At 59.4% G+C, this 24,500-nt stretch overlaps 1 protein-coding gene across 3 annotated transcripts; it reads right to left on the bottom strand.

Annotated features, from left to right (window-relative positions):
- Positions 1-5,953: 5,953 nt before the first annotated feature.
- Positions 5,954-21,521, bottom strand: SLC2A4 (solute carrier family 2 member 4). 3 transcript variants are annotated; one of them, XM_065569272.1, is made up of 12 exons: positions 21,354-21,511; positions 15,681-15,780; positions 15,051-15,176; positions 14,493-14,653; positions 14,078-14,202; positions 13,455-13,570; positions 13,178-13,340; positions 9,880-10,067; positions 9,220-9,324; positions 9,018-9,119; positions 8,339-8,542; positions 5,954-7,968 (listed from the first exon to the last, which is right to left on the bottom strand). In XM_065569272.1, the coding sequence occupies exons 4-12, from the start codon at positions 14,537-14,539 to the stop codon at positions 7,765-7,767; spliced, it is 1,254 nt and encodes a 417-aa protein (XP_065425344.1). In that variant the 5' UTR covers positions 14,540-14,653; positions 15,051-15,176; positions 15,681-15,780; positions 21,354-21,511; the 3' UTR covers positions 5,954-7,764. The 3 variants fall into 3 exon arrangements, with proteins under 3 accessions (XP_065425344.1, XP_065425343.1, XP_005279413.3); XM_065569271.1 differs by lacking the exon at positions 15,681-15,780 and having other exon boundaries at positions 21,354-21,521; XM_005279356.4 differs by lacking the exons at positions 15,681-15,780; positions 21,354-21,511 and having other exon boundaries at positions 15,051-15,587.
- Between the last annotated feature and the right edge of the window lie 2,979 nt (positions 21,522-24,500).

Below are 24,500 nucleotides of genomic sequence, written 5' to 3'. Positions count from 1 at the left end.
TCCTGGTGTCGCCGGATCTTTTTGCCAACCCCCTCAGCACGGCAGGAGACACTGTAGTCTGTGGATTGAGGTGGGACTCCTGGGTTCTATCCCTGGCTGTGGGAGGAGTCTCTCTGGGCTGAGGGGTGGGGGCTAGTGGGTTAGAGCCGGGGGGGAGGAGGGGGGTGGCTGTCTCTTGTGCAAGTCCCATGTGGCAATAACATTCTTCTCCAATTGGAAGTGCTGTAAGCCTTCCACCCCCCCAGAATGCCTGTTGACCAGTTGTGGGTGCTCATGACACATGTCTTCAATTTGGCCTGTGATGGTGGATGCCTTTCTCCAGATATTGGCCTCCATGTCTCTGTGCCTCGGTTTCCCCATCTGTAAAACCCCTCCTGGGGCTGTGTCGAGAGCTAACTCTCCCTCTGTAAGGTGCTTTGACGCCCCACAAACCTGTGGAGAGCAGCATGTGTTTGAGCATCCAAAGGAACCCTGTATTCTCTGGGGGATGGTAAGAGGTCCCCCACTGCCTGGCCAGCATGCTGTGTACCCCTAATGGAGGGAGGGGGTACCACTTAATCTTAACCACAGTAGACAGTCCTAATACAAACTCTCTTCTTACAGGGGTCACCAGGACTCCTAATAGTTCCCAGGCCAGACTGGGTTTGAACTGGCAACCTAAACATGAGGTGGTCTCAGACTCAAGACCCCCCCACTTGACCCATTTAAACCAGCTGCTCTCTGGTGATGCAGGGCGGTCACAGACAGCATGGGTTTTAGTAGCATGGAGAAGTTTTTCATGGCTAGACAAGTCTTGCTTGGAAAAGACAGCTCAGTCCTTGTTTGGGTGAGCGAGATTCAGCAAAAGACACCACTTGGGTGGGGTCCAGGCAGACTTCCCCCAGTGTGATACACGAGCCGAGAGAAATTCTCATTCTCCAACCCAGGAGCTAGAGTTGAATCTAACTCTTGTGCGGCCCAGTGGCTGGTAAAGTTGACTTCTTGCTGAAATACAGCTGAGACTTAAATAAAGCTGATTTGGGGGGGGGGGGGGGGGGGAGAGTGTTCGCATCCCTCTAACTTCAAAAACTTTTACTACCCTAAATCAAATGGGGGGGGGGAGGAATCTCAAATTTTCAGTCTTGGGTCAATAAACCTTTTTACTTTTTCCTCCCAATTTCAAAATACAGTAGATCGCCCTATCTTCCAAACAAACCAGTGATTGTGGTGTTCATAAAATTGACTATCTCAAATGCCAGCATAGGTACAGGGCATCAGTTGCAAGGCCGTGCCCTGCATTGCTGCTTTCTGGTCCCTCAAATGACCGCAGAGCAGTTTCTGCTGGAAGTGGCTGGACTGGAGAGAGCGACTTGTTCTTTGACTGAACGTTCATTAGTGACCGTTTCTGGTGGGTGAAAGGCTTGGGGGGTAACAATGGTGTTGAAAAGATGCTGGTTTGGAATGCCTTAGATCCTTGATTTGATCCTTTCAAAACATGTTGAGAAGGGGCAGACTTGTCTTTCATTTTCGTCTAGAGGAAATGTCGCCCAACCCAGCCCTGCTTCATGAACAGTCTTGTCAAATATTTGGTGCGATTCCTCCCCAGCTTTGTCTTAATACTCACAGACACAGTGAGCAGCGTGCAAATTTCAGCCAGACTCCCTTCCGTCCTGCAGTTCTGATCTTATCGCCTGCGAGCTTTACCAGCCATGCTAAACTGGTCGTGTTAGGCGAGTGCAACCCCCTACAGTGGCTGCATTCCTTCTGAGGTGGGTGGGAGGAGTCGGTGCCCTCAGAATAAAAATGAAACCAGAGACCAGTTCGCAGCCTGGTCTAAACCAAGTTTTACTAGTCACACTGACTTTCAGCCCATCTTTGTGCGTATCCACTCTCCCTTGTCCTGGCGCTAGCTGGCAACCGCTTCCCCAGAGTGACGCAGGTCCTATTACTGGTGGAAAAATGCCAAAGTGCATGTGAGTATACGGTGTTAGCTGGACTGCTAAAAATAGGCATTCAGGCATGGTCCTTCAATGTCCTGCTCCTCATGACTTCAACACTTCTGGCCAGCGGTCACGCTGACTGGAAACCCAGCCTCTGTTAAAATCAGCTGTGGGTTTAACAAGTTTTAATTAAGTTGGTGGCGTGCCACCTTAAACAAAAGGTGGTGAGCGAGTGTTCTCGGCGACTGAGGGCAGGACAAGGAGAAAGCGGTGTAGTTAGCAGCATAGCTGAGGTGGGGACAGATAGTTCAGTTGGGATATTATCTGTCTAAGTTTCATCTGATTGAATGAGGGTTAATACCTCTGCGTTCCATTGTCGTAGATTGCATAGAACCGCTTTAGCAGGAAACGGATATATCTGAAGTGGATTTCTTAGGAAGTACGTGCAAATTCTTCCCCCCCACACCCAACCTTTCAAAACTCTGTCCTGCGGAGGTGTGACCAAGTGGGACTGTTCTTAATGTTTCCTCTGAATACTGTAGGGGTGCCTCAGTTTCCCCTATGCATTTCTTAAATCTCTAGGGGGTGAGATTGTTGCAGAGCAAAGGGCCACTGTGCATAAATGGCTGGCACTCTGTCTCCTGGCAACTAATGGCCGGGGCCCTTCTCTCTCTCCTCCCCCACCCGCCCCCCAAGGAGATGGCTAAAGGTGCTGAAGAACAAAGAGGTCAGGTGACCTCCTGGCCCAGGAAAGGAACAAAGCCCAGAGAGGAGGGGCTGGAGGGTGAAGCCGTTTGGGGCTGGCTGGGGGTGTGGAGTGGGTGCAGCCATGGCTCACTGCCATGCCCCCCCAGATGGACCCTGCTGAGGGGTCCTGGTCTCTGTACCTACAAGCTCTGTTTTAGACCATGCTCCTGTCCTCTAATAAACCTGTTTTGCTGGCTGAGAGTCACGTCTGATGGTGGAATTGGGGTACAGGGCCTCTGGCTCCCCCAGGACCCCGCCTGGTGAACTCGCTGCGGGAAGCTCACGGAGGGGCAGAGGATGGTGGCTGCTCCGAGGTCAGACCCAGGAAGGTGGAAGCCGTGGGAGCTTCTTGCCCTGGCGACAGTCTGCTCACGGAGAGGAGACTTCACCAGAGTCCTGCCTGGCTTCGTGGGGAGCAGTCCCAGAGCATCGCCCGGGGACTCCGTGACAGGAGGAACACCCAAGGGTCGAGTCCACGGTGGGGAAACTCCGGATCAAAGACCACCCGATCGCTGTAAAAACGTGGATTAAACAAGGCAGGAGGGCGCTTTTTCTGAGCGGAAGCGATGATTTAAGTTGTGCCCCTGAGGTGAGAGAGTTCTTACTCAGCCCCGGTTTGGGTTGGTGGTTTTAATACACTTTTCTCAGCAAGGGTGAAGAATGAAGTGGGCGTGTTTTGAAAGAGCCGGGTGGCACCTCTAGAACTACAGCCCGTGCTCTGTTAGCAGTCTCTGAAGAGAAAGCAAAGGCAGATGGTCTTTGCTGTGACATACGCAATGAAGGCAGAAAATTATCCAGCCTGGACCTACCCTGGTCAGAAGGGAGAGAGATGCAAATCTCCGGCCGAGAGCAGCAACCGTTGCCTTCAACTTTCGCTGGTGGTTTAGTGTGCTCAGTTTTAAGTCAAGTTAGAGCTTGTTTCTACCAGAACAAATTAACACCACCACTGTAGTATAAATGCAAATTTGCTGCTATAAACTTACTTCTACAGCAGTGGTTTCCAAACTGGGGTTCGCAGAACATTACAGGGGATTTGCCAGAAAAATTTCACTAAGGGTGGACAGAGGACCCCAGGCATTGGAGACAGCAGGTGGGACCTGGTTTGCAGGGCTGACAACCCGAGCCCCAGGGAGAGCGGGGCCGGGCAGTGGGGGCCGGCTACCCGAGCCCTGCCCCCGTCAGCGGGGGAGACGGCAGCACGAACCCCAATGCGCGGTGCGGGACTAGCAGCCCGAGCCCCAGCGAGAGCGGGGCTGGGCAGTTGGGGCATCCGTCACACTGAGGAAATTTAAACTTAAATCCCTGAAAATATTCATTTTTAGGAGGGGGTTCACGAGATTTCAGTTTAGTGAAAGGGGTTCACGGGCTGTTAAAGTTTGGGACCCACTGTTCTAGGGGTATGGTTTTGTCTGATCCAGCAAACAAGATAAGCAAATCCTCTGAAAATCCCACATGCCTTATAAGTGCATCTACCCTAGGACTTTTACTAATTTATGGTAGCGTGATGTGACTTTTCCTTTGTAGACTGTTTAACAACCTGCCCCGCCTTGTGTTTAACTATGGGGCTCTGGTTACCTTCCTCGGCCTAGTTTGAATGCTCCTTTCTTCCACTAGTTGATGTTGATCCAATAAATATCACCTCAACCACTGTGACTCTCCAGCGGAGGCTAGGCCTTTGTTACGTTGGCTGGGTGTCCTTTTATGATTTCCTGGGCATTGGATGCTGTCTACTACCGGTAGCGCAGGGCGGTTCTACGTGTCTAATTTTAAAATAACTTTCAGGGAGGGCTGACGGGGTTAGAAACACTTACGCACAGGGCCCTACCAAATTCACGGACCATTTTGATGAATTTCACGGTCCTAGGAGTTTAAAAATCTGAAATGTCATGCTGGTGTAACGGGGGGGGGGGGAGGTCCTGACCCAAAATGGGGTTGTGGGTGGCTACGGGAGGGGGGTCATGGTATTGCCCCCCTTACTTCTGTGCTGCCAGCAGAGGTGGATCTGACCCAGCCCGTTCAGGAGAAGAGGAAGTCCCATCCCACTGCAGCCCGGCCAGGACTAGCAACTGGAGCCTGATGCACAGTAGGGTCCCCCAGCTGTATTTCTCCCCAGTGCTCAGAGGTTAAAGGGGTCTTGGGCTGGCTCTGGTGGGGGATGGGGGTGACCACAGTACCCTCCCCCACATACCATACCACCCTCACTTCTGCCCTGCTGCTGGTGGTGCCGCTGCCTTCAGAGCTAGGTGCCTGGCCAGCAGCCGCTGCTCTCCGGCCACTCCGCTCTGAAGGCAGCGCAGACGTAAGGGTGGCAATACCTACACTTCACGAGATTTCACAGGCCGTGACAGGTTTTTCACAGCCATGAATTTGGTAGGGCCCTACTTAGGCACTAACCCAACACTGATCTAATTTTGGACAGTGGGGAGGGGCGGGGTTAGGTACTGGAACTAACTCCTGAGGGAAGAGGTGAATTCTCCATCACTTGATGTCTTTTCAGCCAAGACTGGATGCCGTCCTGGAAGAGGCATTAGTCCAACGCTAGTTACTAGGGGGGAAATGTGAAATTTAATGGCCGTGTAGATCTAGACAGTCTACCGGTCCCTTCTGGTCTCTACGAATTGCAATGTGTTTGTTGCAGCAGAATATTAAAATTAAGGGGATGCTCGAAATCCACCTAAAAAAAACCCCCAAACCAACGACACATTTAACTACTAAAATTAGCATCATCCGAAATGGGGAAGCAATCTTTCCAGACGTGGTCGGAGACTGCTTCCGTCTGTCTCGGTGTTTCAAAATTCTGAGAATTTGCACACTCCAGCGGGAACTTATTTCAGACTAGAAATAAGGCTTAATTTTTTCTCGGTGTGGGCAATTAACTGTTGGAACAATTTACTCGGCGGGGGGGGGATTCTCCGTCACTGACAATTTTTAATTCACGAGAGGAGGTTTTTCTAAAAGATCTAGGAATTGGTCTGTATCCAAGGGCTATCAAACTCGGGCACCCCAAAAATCTGGACATGACTATAAATGATCACTCCCTTGTCAATATGAAATGCTCTACCCATGGTGCTGTCAAAGGCTGAGTGTAATTCATCCAGAAACCTGGGGATGAATTTCAGAATGGCATCTTGGCTTTGCTACAATGAATCTGTCTGTTTGTAGCCTTGTTAAAAGACCCTTAGATCTATTTTTCCCTTAAATCCTTTTCTCTTTCATAACATCCCCCTCTGCTGCAGGAGAAGTTAGATTTATGAGTGTCTACAATGAAGCAAACGCAACCTCGCTCGCCTGTTTGATGCCGTCCTTTATATACAAAGAATTACTTACATTCTTCTTGCTGAAATACAAAAGATCACGATGTGCCAATGCCTCTCCATATGTCCCTGACATTAAGACAAACACCTCCGTTAATTACAAAACTAACTCCCTCAGATCCTACTAACCGTTCAGAAGCTTCCTGGGTTCGTCCATAAACTGTCTTCAAGCACAGCTATTGATCTCTTGTGCCTGTCATCTGTTTCAACAGGTTCTTCCTTTGTCCCACCCCAAACACGCGGCATGATGGAGTGCCGGGTCTAATCACTAACATTTTAGCAAGGTTGGTCTTTGTAGGCCAACTCAACTGGCTTTCTTCAGACTTCCATCAGTCAGCTAGCAGACAAAATGGAGAGCAGTAATTTTAACAATCCTGTTCTGGCTGCTTCTGTATTTATGGCCTTCTTAAAAATAATCAACCAACCAACTAACGATCCCACCATCTTTAACTAGCAAATTGTCCTGGACTGCTGAGCACAGAGTCTTCCTAGCATCTTGTCTTCTGCATGCAAGGCTGAGGACACCATCCTGTTAAAACACAATCGCGGGCTAGGTGGACCATGGGTCTGATCCAATTGGGCCATTCCTTGTCCCTATAGACATGAGCTGTGGAGCGGATGTCCCACATTCTGTGTTGACTTGCAACTGGTGCGGACTGCAGTTCACAAAACCCAACGCACCCTTTCTCAAAAGCTTCCCCCTCCTCCCTTGTCAGCCCTTCGCAACCAGTTCTCCTCCAAAGATGAGTTGACTGTCTTCTCTTGACGCTCGCTTTCCAGGAAGAGTGGTGAAGTCCCCTCAGATCTCCTACAAACCTCAGAAGATGGACGGGAAGGGATGTCCCAGGTCAGAGCATCCAGGAAATCCCGCTCCGTGGGCTTGGATGGAGAAGGATGGAAGTTCTCATGATATTTGCCAGTAGGAGTCAATCGCCAGCCATGGGGAGTTAAGAGGTGACTCCTCTGTATCGCTGAAAGGTTTCCTCCAAGGGATGTAGTGCTGTCCACTCTTGGAGACGGGCCACTGGACTACAGGGACCATGTGTAGGGCAAAGAGCCACAGCTCCTGCCCGTAGGAGCCTTGCCATTCAGCGACGGAGTCACGGCGTTTGACGGCATCCATGACGCCTGGCCTTCTTGCTCCAACCTTTCTAGCTCTCAGTGTTAGAGCACGTGAGGAGGTCATGCTCGTTGTGGCCCTTTGGCTCAACTCCGTTGACGGCGGGGGGACCGTTCGGTAGGATCGAAAGAACTCCACCGGAGTTTTGCATTCTCCTTCTACCTTCTCAGCGATAGAAAAGTCTCCTGTCCCTGAATCGACGCAGAACCATTCAGTCAACAGTTCTGGAGCCTACTAGTGTCCTATGTTCGGGAATGCCTGAACATCTGTTCCAGCTGCTGGATATGGTCTCGGGGAGGTCTTTTCCCCGCCTCCGATTCCAAGAGCGTGCCCCCAGCTCAGCTGGGTTCTCCTCCAGGTTCCCCTTCCTTTGTCACTTAACCGAGCTCCTTCCGCAGCTCCCAACACATCTTTATCTCCGTGCCTCCGACACACACACACACACACACACGCAACACAATCACACACTCTCTCTCTCTCTCTCTCTCTCTCTATATATATATATATATATATATATATATATAATCTTAAAAATAAAACCCATAAAGCTAAAAACAAAACAACTAACCTAAAAATCTCTAAACCTCGCTGTGTCGTTAAAGTGCTGGGTTACGGTTACATTCCTCGTGTGTCTCTCTCTCTGGCCGATCGCTCCCGCCCCAGGTCAGACGTTGTCCTCTGGCCCCAGACAGTCCAGCTCGGTGGAGGGTTTGATTTCGTGGTCTAACAGAGACGCGGTGCGTCGGAACGCGGCCGCAATCTGATCAAAGGTCCGGCCCCGCGTCTCAGGGACTTTGAAGTAGGTGAAGAGGAAGAAACCAAGGAGGAGGGCCGCGAAGATGAGGAAGACGTACGGCCCACAGGCGTCCTACAGGAGAGGAGAGGAGGGGTGAGTGCTGGATGCAAAGGGAAGTGTGGGCTGGTTTTGCCAGCGAGCGCGTGCGAGACGCCATTTGTGAGATGTCGCTTGTTCCTGCTCCCGCCTGGGAGCCGGTCCAAGACCCAGCCCTACTCCCTGCTGTGGGTCCGTGCCCCCCACCCGCCGGCATATTCCCAGTCGTAATGGCCGGCATTCACGATTCTGGTGCCTCTCTCTGCCGCCTGTGTGCTCATGCGTGTCTAAATACAGTTGTGTGGCATTGCAGGTGTGCGTGTGCAGTGTTGTGGGTGCACACAGGTGCATTGCCCACACCCCGAGGGTTGCTTTGCACGTGCCCACCCACGGGGGGTGCACTCACCGCCATGGACTGGAAGGCCATGCCGACGATGAAGTTGCAGGTCCAATTGCAGCTCCCGGCCACCGCCATGGCCGCCGGGCGGGGCCCCTGGCTGAACAGCTCGGCCACGATGAACCACGGGATGGGCCCTGGCCCGATCTCGAAGAAAGCCACGAAGCCGAAGATGGCCACCATGCTGATGTAGCTCATGGCCGGCACCCGATCCTGGCGGGGGAAAGAGACTGGGATGAGAACCTGCATGGCCGTGCTCACCCCTCGACTCTCAGCCCCCACTGCCCGGCCACTCACCCCTCGACTCTCAGCCCCCCGCTCCCCGGCCGCTCGCCCCTCGACTCTCAGCCCCCCGCTGCCCGGCCGCTCGCCCCTCGACTCTCAGCCCCCGCTGCCCGGCCACTCACCCCTCAGCCCCCGCTCCCCGGCCGCTCACCCCTCGACTCTCAGCCCCCGCTGCCCGGCCGCTCGCCCCTCGGCCCTCAGCCCCCACTGCCCGGCCGCTCGCCCCTCGGCCCTCAGCCCCCGCTGCCCGGCCGCTCACCCCTCAACTCTCAGCCCCCGCTGGCAGGCCGCTCGCCCCTCGACTCTCAGCCCCCGCTCCCCGGCCGCTCACCCCTCGGCCCTCAGCCCCCGCTCCCCGGCCGCTCGCCCCTCGGCCCTCAGCCCCCGCTGCCCGGCTACTCACCAGATACACCAGCGCCACCGTCATCACCACGGCACAAACCATCATGCCTCCCAGCCCCACCAGGTGCAGTGTCCGGCGGCCTGCCCGCTCCACCAGGAACAGCTTTGGGGGGTGGGAGAGACAAGGGGGACAGAAATAAGATTTGGGAGGGGTGTGGATGCCCCCCCCAAGGGGCGGCTGGCCGGCCGGGGGCATCTCTTACCGAGACAATGGTGAAGGCGGCGTTGATGGCCCCAGCGCCGATCGTGGCGAACACCGGCTGCTCCAGCCCGGCTGACTCAAAGATACTGGTGGAGTAATAGAATATCTGGGTGGCAGAGAAGGGGGGGGTCAGAGCTGGCCCAAGTGCGCAAGTGCGACCCCCCCCCCCAGATCCCATGGGGTCTCACTTTGCTCCCTCTTCTCCTTCAGGCTCCACCCCATCCACCAGGCTCCTCCCTTCCCAGGCTCCACCCCCATCTGCCAGGCTCCTCCCCCAACCAAGCTCCCTGCCAAATTCCGCCCCCATTCCCCCCAGGCAGATTCCGCCGCCCATCTCTCCCATCCAGGCTCCGCCCTGATTCTCCCAAGCTCCACCCTCTTCTCTCCCAACCAGGCTCTGCCCCAATTCTCCCAGACCCCACCCCCCAGGCAAACTCCATCCCCATCTCTCCCATCCAGGCTCCACCCCCATCCTCTCAGGCTCCGCCCCAGTTCCCCCCAGGATCCGCCCCCAGCTAGCCACCTAGCTCCATTCCCATTTCCTTGGGTTCCTTCCACCACCTCCCCAAAGCCGCCCCCCACCAAGCTCCACCCCCATCTCCAGGCCCCACCCCATCTTCCCCAGGCTCCTCCTCAAGCCAAGCCCCAGCCCCCCCCTCACCGCATTGATGCCGGAGAGCTGCTGGGACAGCTGGAGCACCACAGCGATGAGCAGCGGCTGGCGATAGATCCGGCAGCGGAAGAGCTGGGTGATGGAGACCTTGCGCTCCATGTCCATGCGCCGCTTCTCCTCCTTCATCTCTGTCAGGGCCTCGCTCACATCGCTGCACCCCGTCAGCCGCTTCAAACCTGCCGGTGTGGGGACAGCGATGGATGGAGCGGTGATGGACCGAGGGATGGGGGATGGACAGGTGGAGGGGACAGCTCATGGGGATGGAAGGATTGGAGCGTTGGTAGGTAGATAGATGGGGATGGATGGGTTGGGAGATGGACAGATGGAGGGATAGATAGATGGGGATGGAGGGATGGGTTGGAGGATGGACAGATGGGTAGGCAGATAGATGGGAATGGATGGATGGGTTGGGGGATGGACAGATGGATGGGTAGGTAGATGGGGGTGGATGGATGGGTAGGTAGACGGGGAGGGAGGGATGGATTAGTGGGATGGACACACGGATGGGTAGATAGATGCGGATGAAGGGACGGATTGGGGGATGGACAGATGGGTAGCTAGGTAGATGGGGATGGAGGGATGGGTTGGAGGATGGACAGATGGGTAGGTAGACGGGGAGGGAGGGATGGGTTTGGGGGATGGACATATGAGTAGGTAGATAGATGGGGAGGGAGGGATGGATTAGGGGGATGGACACGCGGATGGGTAAATGCGGATGAAGGGATGGATTGGGGGATGGACAGATGGATGGGTGGGTAGGTAGATAGATGGGGATGGAGGGATGGGTTGAGGATAGAGAGATAGATGGTTAGATAGATGGGGTGGATGGATGGGTAGGTAGATAGATGGGGAGGGAGGGATGGGTTGGGGATGGACAGATGGATAGGTAGGTAGATGGGGAGGGATGGGTTGGGGGATGGACAGATGGGTAGGTAGTAGGCTGACCAGATAGCAAGTGTGAAAAATCGGGACAGGAGGTGGGGGTAATAGGTACCTATGTGAGAAAAAGACCCCAAAATCGGGACTGTCCCTATAAAATCGGGACATCTGGTCACCCTAGTAGGTAGGTAGAGGGGGATGGAGGGATGGGTTGGGGATGGATGGATGGGTAGATAGATGGTGAGGGAGGGATGGGTTGGGGATGGACAGATGGATAGGTAGGTAGATGGGGAGGGATGGGTTGGGGGATGGACAGATGGGTAGGTAGGTAGAGGGGGATGGAGGGATGGATGGGTAGATAGATGGGGTGGATGGATGGGCTGGGTATGGATGGATGGGTTGGGGGATGGACAGATGGGTAGGGAGGTAGATGGGGATGAAGGGATTGGTTGGGTGTCGAGAGATGGGTAGATAGATGGGGTGGATGGATGGGTTGGGGTAGACGGATGGGTAGGTAGGTAGATGGGGATGGATGGGTTGGAGATGGATGGATGGGTAGGTAGATAGATGGGGATGGATGGATGGGTTGGGGATGGATGGATGGGTAGGTAGGTAGATGGGGATGGATGGATGGGTTGGGGATGGATGGGTAGGTAGGTAGATGGGGATGGAGGGATGGATTAGGGGGATGGACAGATGGATGGGTAGATAGATGCGGATGAATGGATGGATTGGGGGATGGATAGATGGATTAATGAATGGGTTGGAGGGATGGATTAGATGGATCGGTAGATAGATGGGGACAGAAGGATGGATACATGAATCATGGATGGGTAGAGAGGGCAATGGATGGGTGGGTGGATGGATGGATTGACCGATGGGAGATGGAGGGATGGATAGATAAGGGAATGGACAGATAGTGGATAGAGGGGGTTGGATACATGAGTCATGGATGGGTAGAGATGGAGGGATAAAGAAGAGGGGATGGATGGGTGGACAGATGGATGGAGGAATGGATAGGTAAGTAGGATTTGGAAGGGAGAGATCAGTGGTTCTCAAACTGCGGCCCGTGGGCCACTAGCCACCCAATCAGCACAGAACTGCGGCCCATGTGACATTCTCAAGGCCATAGATGTAGTACTGGATGCAGCCCAGAATGGTAAATAGGTTGAGAACTACTTAGTTATCTGGATGGGTGGGTGGATAGATAAAGGGATGGACAGATAGATGGGTAGAAGAGGGGATGGATGGACAGACGGACGGATGAGTAGGCGGAAGAGGGGATGGACGGACAGATGGACGGGTGGGTGGGTGGGCGGGCGGAAGAAGGGATGGATGGACAGACGTATGATTGGGTGGGCGGGTGGAATTGGGGATGGATGGACAGATGGAAGGAAGGATGGATGGATGGGTGGGCGGGCGGGAGAGGGGACGGATGGACAGATGGAAGGACGAGTGGGGGGGGAAGAGGGGAGGGATGGACAGACGGAAGGACAGGTGGGCGGGCGGGAGAGGGAATGAATGGACAGACGGAAGGACGGGTGGGCGAGCGGAAGAGGGAATGGACGGACAGACAGAAGGACGGGTGGGCGGGCGGAAGAGGGAAGGGATGGACAGACGGAAGGACGGGTGGGCGGGCGGAAGAGGGAAGGGATGGACAGACGGAAGGACAGGCGGGCGGAAGAGGGGACAGATGGGCGGGCGGAAGAGGGGAGGGATGGACAGACGGAAGGACGGGTGGGCGGGCAGGAGAGGGGACGGATGGACAGACGGAAGGATGGGTGGGCAGGCGGAAGAGGGGAGGGATGGACAGACGGATGGACGGACGGACGGATGGGGACAGGCGGGACAGGGGATGGATGGACAGATGGAAGGACGGGCGGGTGGAAGAGAGGACGGATGGGCGGGCGGAAGAGGGGAGCGATGGACGGGCGGAAGAGGGGAGGGATGGACAGACGGAAGGATGGGTGGGTGGAAGGACGGGTGGGCGGGCGGAAGAGGGGAGGGATGGACAGACGGATGGACGGGCGGAAGAGGGGAGGGATGGACAGACGGAAGGACGGGTGGGCAGGCGGAAGAGAGGAGGGATGGACAGACGGAAGGACGGGTGGGTGGGCAGAAGAGGGCATGGATGGACAGACGGAAGGACGGGTGGGTGGAAGGACGGGTAGGTGGGCGGAAGAGGGGAGGGATGGACAGACGGAAGGACGGGTGGGTGGGCGGAAGAGGGCATGGATGGACAGATGGAAGGATGGGCGGGCGGAAGAGGGGAGCGATGGGCAGACAGAAGGACGGATGGACGGGCGGAAGGACAGGTGGGCAGGCGGAAGAGGGGAGGGATGGACAGACGGATGGATGGACGGACGGACGGATGGGGACGTCAGAGGTCCCGCGGCGGGACACTCACTCTCTTTGGCCTTGGACTCCTTGTTGCGGATGATGTAGAGGTACCGGGGGCTCTCGGGGCAGAAGGGGAACATGACCAGCTGTAGGGCCGAGGGGGCCACGGTCAGACCCAGGAGCAGGGGCCAGAGCTCGGGGGTGCCGAGGAGGGAGTCCAGCCCGAACACCTGCCGGGGGCGGAGACAGAGAGAGATTTCAGGACGGCGCCGCCTGCTGGCCCCCCCCGCCCACGGCCGATCCCCCGCCCCCCCGGCCGCACAGCGCCCCCAAGGGCCTGTTACCTGGGCAATGAGGATCCCGATGACTAGGGCCAGTTGGTGCAGGGTCCCCAGCGCCCCCCGCAGGTGGGTGGGGGAAATTTCACCCACGTACATGGGGACCAAGCCAGAAACCAGCCCTGGGGGAGAGGAGAGGGGAACCGCAGATTAGTAGGAGGTGTGGGTGGGGTGGGGGGGAGCGTGCCCCCTAGGTCTGTGGGGAGGAGTTGAGGCAGAGGGTGGTGACCCCTCCCCCGCATACACAGTGCCCCCTTTAAAAGGTGGGGCTTGTATGCTAATGACTGAGTCATGGTGGGAGGAGTGGGGGTGTACCTGTGACATGCAGAACCCAATGACGGCCCCTCACCCAGGTCCCGGGGCACCCCACGCAACCAGTCCCCACAGCACCCACTGCTCATCCACCCAGATCCCACCCCCCACCCCGCACCCTACATCGCCCAGCATCCACCACCCCATCCATCCATCCACCCAGGTTCCCCCACCCCCCCCGACCCATGGCACCACCCATCCCCCACCCCCTGGCCTCACCCCTCACCCCCATGCTGCTTCGCGGGAGAGGGCGGGGCCCCAGAGCTCCTCCCTCCCAGCCCCCGCCATCCGATTGGCCCACGGGCGCTGTCCATTACCTGAGTAGGCACCAATCAGGAACCGGCCGAGGATCATCATCTCGTAGGAGCAGCCCAGCTTGGCCAGCCCCATGAGGGCCCCGCCCAGGAAGGCCAGGGCGTTATTGATAATCATGGCCCGCTTCCTGGGGGGGGGGGAGAGAGGCTGAGAAACCAGGGACCCCAGCCCCATGTGCCCTGGCCCCCCCTGGCTGCCCCATCCCGCTCCCCACAGCACAGCGCCCCCAGCTGAGCCCCTGCCCCACTCCCTGCCCCACAGCGCCCCCTAGCGCCGCCCTGGGGCCAGCCCTGCCTGCCAGGGGAGAGCGCCCCCTGCTGAGCCCCCTGCCCCACAGCGCCCCCTAGTGCCGCCCTGGGGCCAGCCCCGCCTGCCAGGGGAGAGCACCCCCCCCAGCGGGGGGCAGAGCGGGGTTACCTGCCCAGCCACTCGGAGACGACCCCCACCAGGAAGGAGGAGATCATGCCCCCGATGGAGAAGATGGCGACCGACAGGGACCAGAGGGTGGTGAGCGTGGCGAGGTCGATGGATGCGTTGTGCCGCGCCAGCCAGGTGGCGTTATAGTTCTGCTCGATGATCTGGGAGGGGTCGAGGTGGGGGGAGAAAAGGGGGTCACTGCCCGGTGCCCCTCACTCCCTACCTGCAGCCCTGGGCCCCCCTCCCCTCAGCTTCACACTCCCTGTTTCTTAGGGGTGATGCCGAGGGCCCCATTCCCTGCCCCCCTGAGCCAGCCAGTCCCCACCCTGGGGCTGGGTGGGAGCCGGCGCCCCCTAGAGGGGACAGGCCCCTGCCCCATTCCCCGCCCCCCTGAGCCAGCCAGTCCCCACCCTGGGGCTGGGTGGGAGCCGGCGCCCCCTAGAGGGGACAGGCCCCTGCCCCATTCCCCGCCCCCCTGAGCCAGCCAGTCCCTGTCCTGGGGCCGGGTGGGAGCCGGCACCCCCTAGAGAGGAAAGCACGTTGGGGGGAGTCTCTTACCTTTTGGGGGGCATTGATCACACCGATGTTGTACCCGCACTGCAGGGACCCCAGCACAGCTGTGAAGACCGACAGCACCAGGGTCGAGGTTATCCCCGGCCCGGCTTGGGGCGGGACTTCGTCCTCCTGCGGAGACACAAGGGGCGCCCCCTGCTGGTGAGCTCCCTGCATCCCCGGGGAGCCGTGGGGGGCGGGACCCCATCCCTCCCTGCCCTCCCGGCACCGCTGCAGGGTAGTTTGCAGCAACAGGTGTGCAAAGCCCCAGGGCAAACACTGAAAGCGTTGCACACCCACCCCCGTGCAACGGTGCCCAGATTTGCCCCGCCTCTGCATGGCTACGGAAAGGAGGCAAAGCCTCGTGCAACCCCAGAGGGGGCTTGCACTGCCTCGCACGACGGAAGAGGGGTAAGGTGCCCCCCCGGTTGTACAAACACGTACGGATTTCGCAGCGTGCGTGCGAGCTCACACGATCCCCCTGTCCTCTGACTAAGCGTGGCCCGTTCGCTTCCCCTACCATCATCTGCTTTCAGTTCTGCTTCCCACATGACCCCCCCCCCCCGACGGAGATTAGGGCCCCGGTGCGCCGGGCGCTGCACAGATAGAGTGAGAAACAATTGCAAAACCACATACCCCATCCCCATCCCAGGGCCCGACTTATAGGGCAGGGCACCTGTGCGGCTGGCAGACAAGGGGTTGGGCACTTGGCATCGGATCAGGCACGGCTGCACCTCTGAGGGAGGGAGGGAGGGAGAGAGACAGTACGGTCTACTGGTTAGAGCGGGGGGGGGGATGGGAACTAGGACTCCTGGGATCTCTCCCCGGCTCTGGGAGGGGAGTGGGGGCTGGTGGTTAGAGCAGGGGGGGCTGGGAGCCAGGACACCTGGGTTCTCTCCCCAGCTCTGGGAGGGGAGTGGGGGCTGGTGGTTAGAGCGGGGGGGGCTGGGAGCCAGGACTCGTGGGTTCTCTCCCCGGCTCTGGGAGGGGAATGGGGGCTGGTGGCTGGAGCAGGGGGGGCTCAGAGCCCGGACGCCTGGGTTCTCTCCCCGGCTCTGGGAGGGATCGGGCACTGAAGTTTCATTCATTCACTGTCTGCTCCAATGCAGTGCCCCCCACCCCCAAAAAACCACCTCTGATTCCATTCACTGTTCTCTCTGCATGGGCAGACCCCGAAAAGGCCATGGGGAACCATGATGGCGGGGGGGAGAGCATGGATTTGGGGAGTCCCCTCCCCATCCCTCCCACCCCCAATGCTGACCCCCTGGGCATTGGTGAGGCCATGGGGGTCGGTGGAGGGATCCCCTGAAATCTCAGGGATTAGCGCCCTTCTTATCAGCGTGTGTGTGGGAGGTGATTATAAAACAGGGGGCCAGATCCCTTCCCACCCCCCCACCTCTGTCCGCATGCTGATGGCCGGGAAGGGCTGGGCCCTGCCCCAGAAAAGCCTTGGCCGGCCTCCGCGGAGAAAAGCCCTTATTAGGCAAAACCCCAAAGCCACAATGCCTAGGAAATGTAAACAGTGAAAGCCTGGGGTGGGTCTGCCCCCCCGCTGCCCCCCCGCGCCCCAGGGTGGGGACTGGCTGGCTCAGGGGGGCAAGGAATGGGGCAGGGGCCTGTCCCCTCTAGGGGGCGCCGGCTCCCCTCTGGCCCCAGGGTGGGGACTGGCTGGCTCAGGGGGGCGGGGAATGGGGCAGGGGCCTGTCCCCTCTAGGGGGCGCTGGCTCCCCTCCGGCCCCAGGGCAGGGACTGGCTGGCTCAGGGGGGCAGGGAATGGGGCAGGGGCCTGGCCCCTCTAGGGGGCGCTGGCTCCCCTCCGGCCCCAGGGCAGGGATGGGCTGACTCAGGGAGGCGGGGAACGGGGCAGGGGCCTGTCCCCTCTAGGGGGCGCCGGTTCCCATTGGGGGGACTGGTGGGAGATGGGGGGCTGGGGATACACCTGGGCTATGCGCGGGGGCCGGGCTACAGGTATCAACCCCCCCACACCTGGGGCACGGCCGGGGACCCAGAGTGTCCCCTCCCATACACACCCCATTGCTCCGTGCAAACACACAGAGCATCCTGCACTCACACACCTATGCACAATGAGTCACACACACGTCACTCACACACACACACACCTGTATGCAAACGAGTTACACCCACACCAGGCCTGTATGCAAATTCTACTTATACAAACAGAGCGAAGGCAAATTGCAGTTCAAACCTTTCCGGCCGCGCCCCCCGGCCATGTGCGCACTACTGAACACAAGGCCTCCCTCTCTGTGCCTCGCACAGACACACTCACTCACCTGATTCCCTTCAGCAGGGGGCAGCGCTCTCCACACACACACAGAGACACACAGACCACAAGCACACACACCCACAGACCACAAGCACACACAATCACACACACCCTGACACACACACACACACACAGACCCTCATTCTCTCCAGCAGGGGGCAGCGCTGCCCCCCCCCCGTACCCACATGGGTAACACACCTGTCCTTGGCTCGAGGCCAGGTCTGTGCCCGGACCAGAGCCGCTTCCATCATCAGCCCCCCCCCGCCCCCCGCTGTACGAACCCCCCCAAACCCCACAGCCCCCCTCTGGCTACTGACTCAGTGTCGCTGATGGGGCAGGGAAAAAGTGTGTGTGGGGGGAAAATCACACCTCACACCAACTGAGGTGACCCCCCCCAGCTTTTCCAGAACAGAGTTGTTTTATCACACGCATGTGCTATGTAACACAGACCTGACACGACACCACACGCGTGTGCTAGGTAACACTGACCTGACGACACCACACACATGTGCTAGGTAACACAGACCTGACAACACCAAACGCATGTGCTATGTAACACAGACCTGACATGACACCACACACATGTGCTACGTAACCCAGATCTGACATGACACCACACGCATGTGCTACCTAACACAGACCTGACACGACCCCCAGGTATGTGTTATAATAGGTACACTACCCTCACATTTGCTATATAACATAGGCCTGACATCACACCACATGTGTGACCTTTAATAGGCACACTACCCTCATGTGTGCTAGAGAACATAGATCTGACACGATGTCACACATAGGTGTTATAATAGGCACGCTTATCCTCACATGTGCTACATGACACAGGCCAGCTACAAAGTGCCACATGCGTGTTCAGTATAACAGGCACATTCCCCCTGTGTCCAGTATAACAGAAAGTGTCACATATACGGTCTGTAGCGCATAGGACATTTTAATCCTCCCATGTGTGCAGTATTCAGACACACGGTTCCCCCACAAGCACGGCATAACATAGACAAGACACAAGGGGCCCCACACGTGTTCAGAATAACAGACACACTCCCCCACTATAAGGGACATGTGTCTTATCAACACACTAGTGTCTAGGGCATGTGTCTTATAAACACACTACCCGCCCCATGTGCGACAAAACATATATCCGATGACCACACGTGTTGTATATAACATAGGCCCACTATGCCTCTCCTGCCTGCTCTGTAATACGGACCAGCTATACAGCCCCGGACATGTGTTCCATATAACACAGCTGCCCAACGTCCCACACGTCCCACGAAACAAAAGCCACCATCCCATACATGGCGTCACATGTGTGTGCTAGATAACACACCGCCTCCTCATGTGTGCGGTACAGGAGGCGCTACCAAATCCACGGCCATGAAAAACGCATTACAGAGCGTGAGATCTGGTCTCCCCCCACCCCCGTGAAATCTGGTCTCCCCCCCACCCCCGTGAGATCTGGTCTCCCCCCTCCCCGTGAAATCTGGTCTCCCCCCACCCCGTGAAATCTGGTCTCTTCCACTGTGAAATCTGGTCTCCCCCCACCCCGTGAAATCTGGTCTCCCCCCACCCCGTGAAATCTGGTCTCTTCCACTGTGACATCTGGTCTCCCCCCACCCCGTGAAATCTGGTCTCTTCCACTGTGACATCTGGTCTCCCCCCACCCCGTGAAATCTGGTCTCCCCCCACCCCGTGAAATCTGGTCTCTTCCACTGTGAAATCTGGTCTCCCCCCACCCCTGTGAAATCTGGTCTCCCCCCACCCCCGTGAGATCTGGTCTCTCCCCACCGTGAAATCTGGTCTCCTCCCGATGAGATCTGGTCTCTCCCCACCATGAAATCTAGTTTCGTCCCCCGTGAAATCTGGTCTCCTCGCCGTGAAAACTGGTGTTTTGTGGGCTTTTACTCTATACTATACAGATTTCATGGGGAGACCAGTGTTTCTCGAATTGGGGGTCCTGACCCAAAAGGGAGTTGCTGGGGGGGTCACAAGGTGATTTTAGGGGGGTCCCGGTATTGCCACCCTTACTTCTGCGCTGCCTACCGAGCTGGGCTGAAATCAGGAAAGTGACGTTTTTTACGCTCGGGAAATGGACTGGAATAGCTGGTGAATTTGGTGGTGCCCAAGCAATACACCAGCCACACGAATGCACCCGGCCCAGCCACACAGCGTCACACGCGTGTGCTAGATAACACGCAGATATGCCCCACCTGTGCTATATCTCACAGTAACACCCACCCCCACCACCACCGCTGTGTAACATGGATCAGACACACGGCGTCACACGCGTGTGCGAGATAACACGCAGATATGCCCCTCCTGTGCTGTATCTCACACTAACACCCCCCACCCCCACCACCGCTGTGTAACATGGATCAGACACACGGCATCACACGCATGTGCGAGATAACACGCAGATATGCCCCTCCTGTGCTGTATCTCACACAAACACCCACCACCACCACCACCGCTGTGTAACATGGATCAGACACACGGCGTCACACGCGTGTCCTATGCATCCTACAGACCGTCGCCCCACATCCAGGCTGCAGAACAGACAGGCTAAAGCACAGAGCCACATGCATGTCCCATATCCCCCAGACCCCTGCGTGTCCCAGATACCGAGCCCCAGCCACACACACGTATGACGAATAACACGGACACGTGAGGCGGTTACGCAATAGCCAGAGTATAAATAGCCCCACATTTTCCTCGTTAATGCCACGGCCGGGGGGCAGGACTTTATGGGCAGGGAGGAGGGGAGCTGCGGGGGAGGGACGTGAAACATGGGGTGCAGGTGCCCTCCCGAAACTCAACAAGCCCAAGGAGAATTGGGCGGAGATGCAGCCCCCCAAGGCACCCCCAGTTTGGATCACCGTCCCCCCCTTCCCCTGGCCTATACTGTCCCCCACTCAGCACCCCCTCACTGTCCCAGCTGCACTCCCCCATGGCCCATGCTGCCCCCCACAGTCCCCATCGCTCCCCACAGCTCCCCATGGGCCCACGCTGCCCCCCACAGTCCCCATTGCTCCCCACAGCTCCCCATGCTGCTCCTCATGGCCCCACGCTGCCCCCCTCAGCCCCCATCGCTCCTCACAGCTCCCCATGGCCCCACGCTGCCCCCCAGCCTTCATCGCTCCCCCAGCCCCATGCTGCCACCCCCACAGTCCCCATCGCTCCCCATGGTCCCACACTGCCCCCCACCATCCCCATCACTCCCCACAGCTCCCCATGGTCCACGCTGCCCCCCACAGCCCCCATCACTCCTCACAGCTCCCCATGGTCCCACGCTGCCCCCCACAGCCCCCATCGCTCCCCACTGCTCCCCATGGCCCCACGCTGCCCCCCACAGTCCCCATCGCTCCCCACTGCTCCCCATGGTCCCACACTGCCCCCCACCATCCTCATCACTCCCCACAGCTCCCCATGGTCCCACGCTGCCCCCCACAGCCCCCATCGCTCCCCACAGCTCCCCATGGTCCCATGCTGCCCCCCACCATCCCCATTGCTCCCCACAGCTCCCCATGGTCCCACGCTGCCCCCCACCATCCCCATCGCTCCCACAGCTCCCCATGGCCCCACGCTGCCCCAGCACCCATCACCCCCCACAGCTCCCCATGGCCCCACGCTGCCCCCCCCAGCACCCATCACCCCCCACAGCTCCCATGGCCCCACGCTGCCCCCCACAGCCCCCATCGCTCCCCACAGCTCCCCATGGCCCCACGCTGCCCCCCACAGCCCCCATCGCTCCCCACAGCTCCCCATGGTCCCACGCTGCCCCCCACCATCCCCATCGCTCCCCACAGCTCCCCATGGTCCCACGCTGCCCCCCTCCAGCCTCCATCGCTCCCCCAGCCCCATGCTGCTCCTCATGGCCCCACGCTGCCCCCCACAGCCCCCATCACCCCCCACTGCCCCTCATAGCCCCACACTGCCCCCCAGCCCCCATCACCCCCCACTGCCCCCCATGCCCCGTATTCTTGCTCTTCCCCCCCCCCCGCCCGTTTTACCTCCTCTCTGCTGATTTGCTGAAATCCCGTCGGCATCTCGGCGGCTCGGAGCCCGGAGGGACAGAGACCCCGGGGGGGGGGGGGGACCTTGGGTCTTGTGCGAAGAAATGAAAACGTCAAGCCCCCAGGACGGTCTGTTAGACCTGACCCGAGATCCTGAGGGGGGCGGAGAAAGAAAGAAAGAAAGATAAGAAAGAAAGAAGAAAGAAAGAAAGAAGAAAGAAAGAAAGAAGAAGGGAATGGGAAAACTAGCGAGGGGAAGAAAGAGGGAATGTGAAGCAGAGGAAAGGACAGAGGGGGACGCGGAAGGGCGAGCAGAGGAATGAAAAAGGCAAGCCGGAAAGACAGACCAGCCGGAGGGGGGAACGGGGGAATGGGGAAAAGGAGGAGTGAAAGGCGGGGAACAGACCCCGGGGGCAGGGAAGGGGGGAATGGGGAAAAGGAGGAGTGAAGGCGGGAACAGACCCCGGGGGCAGGGAAGGGGGGAATGGGGAAAAGGAGGAGTGAAGGCGGGGAACAGACCCCGGGGGCAGGGAAGGGGGGAATGGGGAAAAGGAGGAGTGAAGGCGGGGAACAGACCCGGGGGCAGGGAAGGGGGGAATGGGGAAAAGGAGGAGTGAAGGCGGGGAACAGACCCCGGGGGGCAGGGAAGGGGGGAATGGGGAAAAGGAGGAGTGAAGGCGGGGAACAGACCCCGGGGGCAGGGAAGGGGGGAATGGGGAAAAGGAGGAGTGAAGGCGGGGAACAGACCCCGGGGGCAGGGAAGGGGGGAATGGGGAAAAGGAGGAGTGAAGGCGGGGAACAGACCCCGGGGGCAGGGAAGGCAGAGAGGAGAAGGGAGCGTGGGAAAGGGGTCGGGGACGGACCGGAGCAGGGAGATACGGCTCGGGGTTCGGACCGGAGGGGACCGGGCCAGACCGGAGAGCGGGAGCCGCCGGTCGAGGGATGAAGAGCGGAGCTGAGCGAAGGAGGAGGCGGGCAGGGCTGCAGCGGGCACCGGGACCGGGACCCGTGTGCGAGAGCCTGGGACGGGGAGTCCTTCAGCGGCTGCGGGTGGCGAGGGGCCCGGCCAGACCAGCCCGCCCCACGGCGCCGATTGGCTCCACACCCGGCTGGTTTCCCATGGAGCCAAAACCCTGCGAGGAGGGGTTGGCAGGGAGCCAGGACTCCTGGGTTCTCTCCCCAGCTCTGGGGGGGAGTGGGGGCTGGTGGGTTAGAGCAGGGGGGGCTGGGAGCCTGGACTCCTGGGTTCTCTCCCCGGCTCTGGGGGGGAGTGGGGGCTGGTGGGTTAGAGCAGGGGGGGCTGGGAGCCAGGACTCCTAGGTTCTCTCCCCGGCTCTGGGAGGGGAATAGGGGCTGGTGGTTAGAGCAGGGGGGGCTGGGAGCCAGGACTCCTGGGTTCTCTCCCCAGCTCTGGGGGGGAGTGGGGGCTGGTGGGTTAGAGCAGGGGGGCTGGGAGCCAGGACTCCTAGGTTCTCTCCCCGGCTCTGGGAGGGGAATAGGGGCTGGTGGTTAGAGCAGGGGGGGCTGGGAGCCAGGACTCCTGGGTTCTCTCCCCAGCTCTGGGGGGGAGTGGGGGCTGGTGGGTTAGAGCAGGGGGGGCTGGGAGCCAGGACTCCTGGGTTCTCTCCCCAGCTCTGGGGGGGAGTGGGGGCTGGTGGGTTAGAGCAGGGGGGGCTGGGAGCCAGGACTCCTGGGTTCTCTCCCGGCTCTGGGAGGGGAATAGGGGCTGGTGGTTAGAGCAGGGGGGGCTGGGAGCCAGGACTCCTGGGTTCTCTCCCCAGCTCTGGGAGGGAGTGGGGGCTGGTGGTCAGAGCGGTGAGGGGGTTGGGAGCCAGGACTCCTAGGTTCTCTCCCCGGCTCTGGGAGGGGAATAGGGGCTGGTGGTTAGAGCAGGGGGGGCTGGGAGCCAGGACTCCTGGGTTCTCTCCCCAGCTCTGGGGGGGAGTGGGGGCTGGTGGGTTAGAGCAGGGGGGGCTGGGAGCCAGGACTCCTGGGTTCTCTCCCCGGCTCTGGGAGGGAGTGGGGGCTGGTGGTCAGAGCGGTGAGGGGGTTGGGAGCCAGGACTCCTAGGTTCTCTCCCCGGCTCTGGGAGGGGAATAGGGGCTGGTGGTTAGAGCAGGGGGGGCTGGGAGCCAGGACTCCTGGGTTCTCTCCCCAGCTCTGGGGGGGAGTGGGGGGCTGGTGGGTTAGAGCAGGGGGGGCTGGGAGCCAGGACTCCTGGGTTCTCTCCCCAGCTCTGGGGGGGAGTGGGGGCTGGTGGGTTAGAGCAGGGGGGGCTGGGAGCCAGGACTCCTGGGTTCTCTCCCCGGCTCTGGGAGGGGAATAGGGGCTGGTGGTTAGAGCAGGGGGGGCTGGGAGCCAGGACTCCTGGGTTTCTCTCCCCAGCTCTGGGGGGGAGTGGGGGCTGGTGGGTTAGAGCAGGGGGGGGCTGGGAGCCAGGACTCCTGGGTTCTCTCCCGGCTCTGGGAGGGGAATGGGGGCTGGTGGTTAGAGCAGGGGGGGCTGGGAGCCAGGACTCCTGGGTTCTCTCCCCGGCTCTGGGAGGGGAGTGGGGGCTGGTGGGTTAGAGCAGGGGGGACTGGGAGCCGGGACTCCTGGGTTCTCTCCCCGGCTCTGGGAGGGGAATGGGGGCTGGTGGTTAGAGCAGGGGGGGCTGGGAGCCAGGACTCCTGGGTTCTGTCCCCGGCTCTGGGAGGGGAGTGGGGGCTGGTGGGTTAGAGCAGGGGGGACTGGGAGCCGGGACTCCTGGGTTCTCTCCCCGGCTCTGGGAGAGGAGTGGGGGCTGGTGGGTTGGGGGGGGGGGCTGGGAACCAGGACTCCTGGGTTCTCTCCCCTGCTCTGGGAGGAGAGTGGGGGCTTGTGGGTTAGAGGGGGGGCTGGGAGCCAGGACTCCTGGGTTCTGTTCCCTCTTCCACCCAGGTGGAGGAATTCAGTGGAGGATGGTGTCCCCTGCTGGCGTGGCGCGGGACAGCGCGTGGTTCGGTGGAAGGTGCTGGGTGGGGTGTCAGGAAAGATTTTTGGGGGAGCCCGATGTGGGGGATGACTGGGTGGTTATTTGGGGGGGCTCTGCGCGAGAACATGGGCGAGGACCTGGGATACAGGCTGCAGCCTGGGTGGGGGGAGGGGGAACCTGATGGGGAGATT

This window comes from Chrysemys picta, chromosome 16, assembly GCF_011386835.1.
Source record: "Chrysemys picta bellii isolate R12L10 chromosome 16, ASM1138683v2, whole genome shotgun sequence".
Lineage (NCBI taxonomy): Eukaryota > Metazoa > Chordata > Testudines > Emydidae > Chrysemys > Chrysemys picta.
Note: the sequence above shows the minus strand (reverse complement) of the source record. Positions and strands in the feature narration are given on the sequence as shown.

What these genes read in the sequence shown, in the direction of transcription:
- SLC2A4 (XM_005279356.4), bottom strand. Translation starts at nt 15,383, where the DNA reads ATGCAGAGGCGGGGCAAATCTGGGCACCGTTGCACGGGGGTGGGTGTG. An exon ending in GTCTCCGAGTGGCTGGGCAG is followed by an intron (nt 14,203 to 14,492) that starts GTAACCCCGCTC and finishes CCCCCCCCCCAG; the next exon opens with GAAGCGGGCCATGATTATCA. An exon ending in TCGGGATCCTCATTGCCCAG is followed by an intron (nt 13,341 to 13,454) that starts GTAACAGGCCCT and finishes CGCCCCCGGCAG; the next exon opens with GTGTTCGGGCTGGACTCCCT.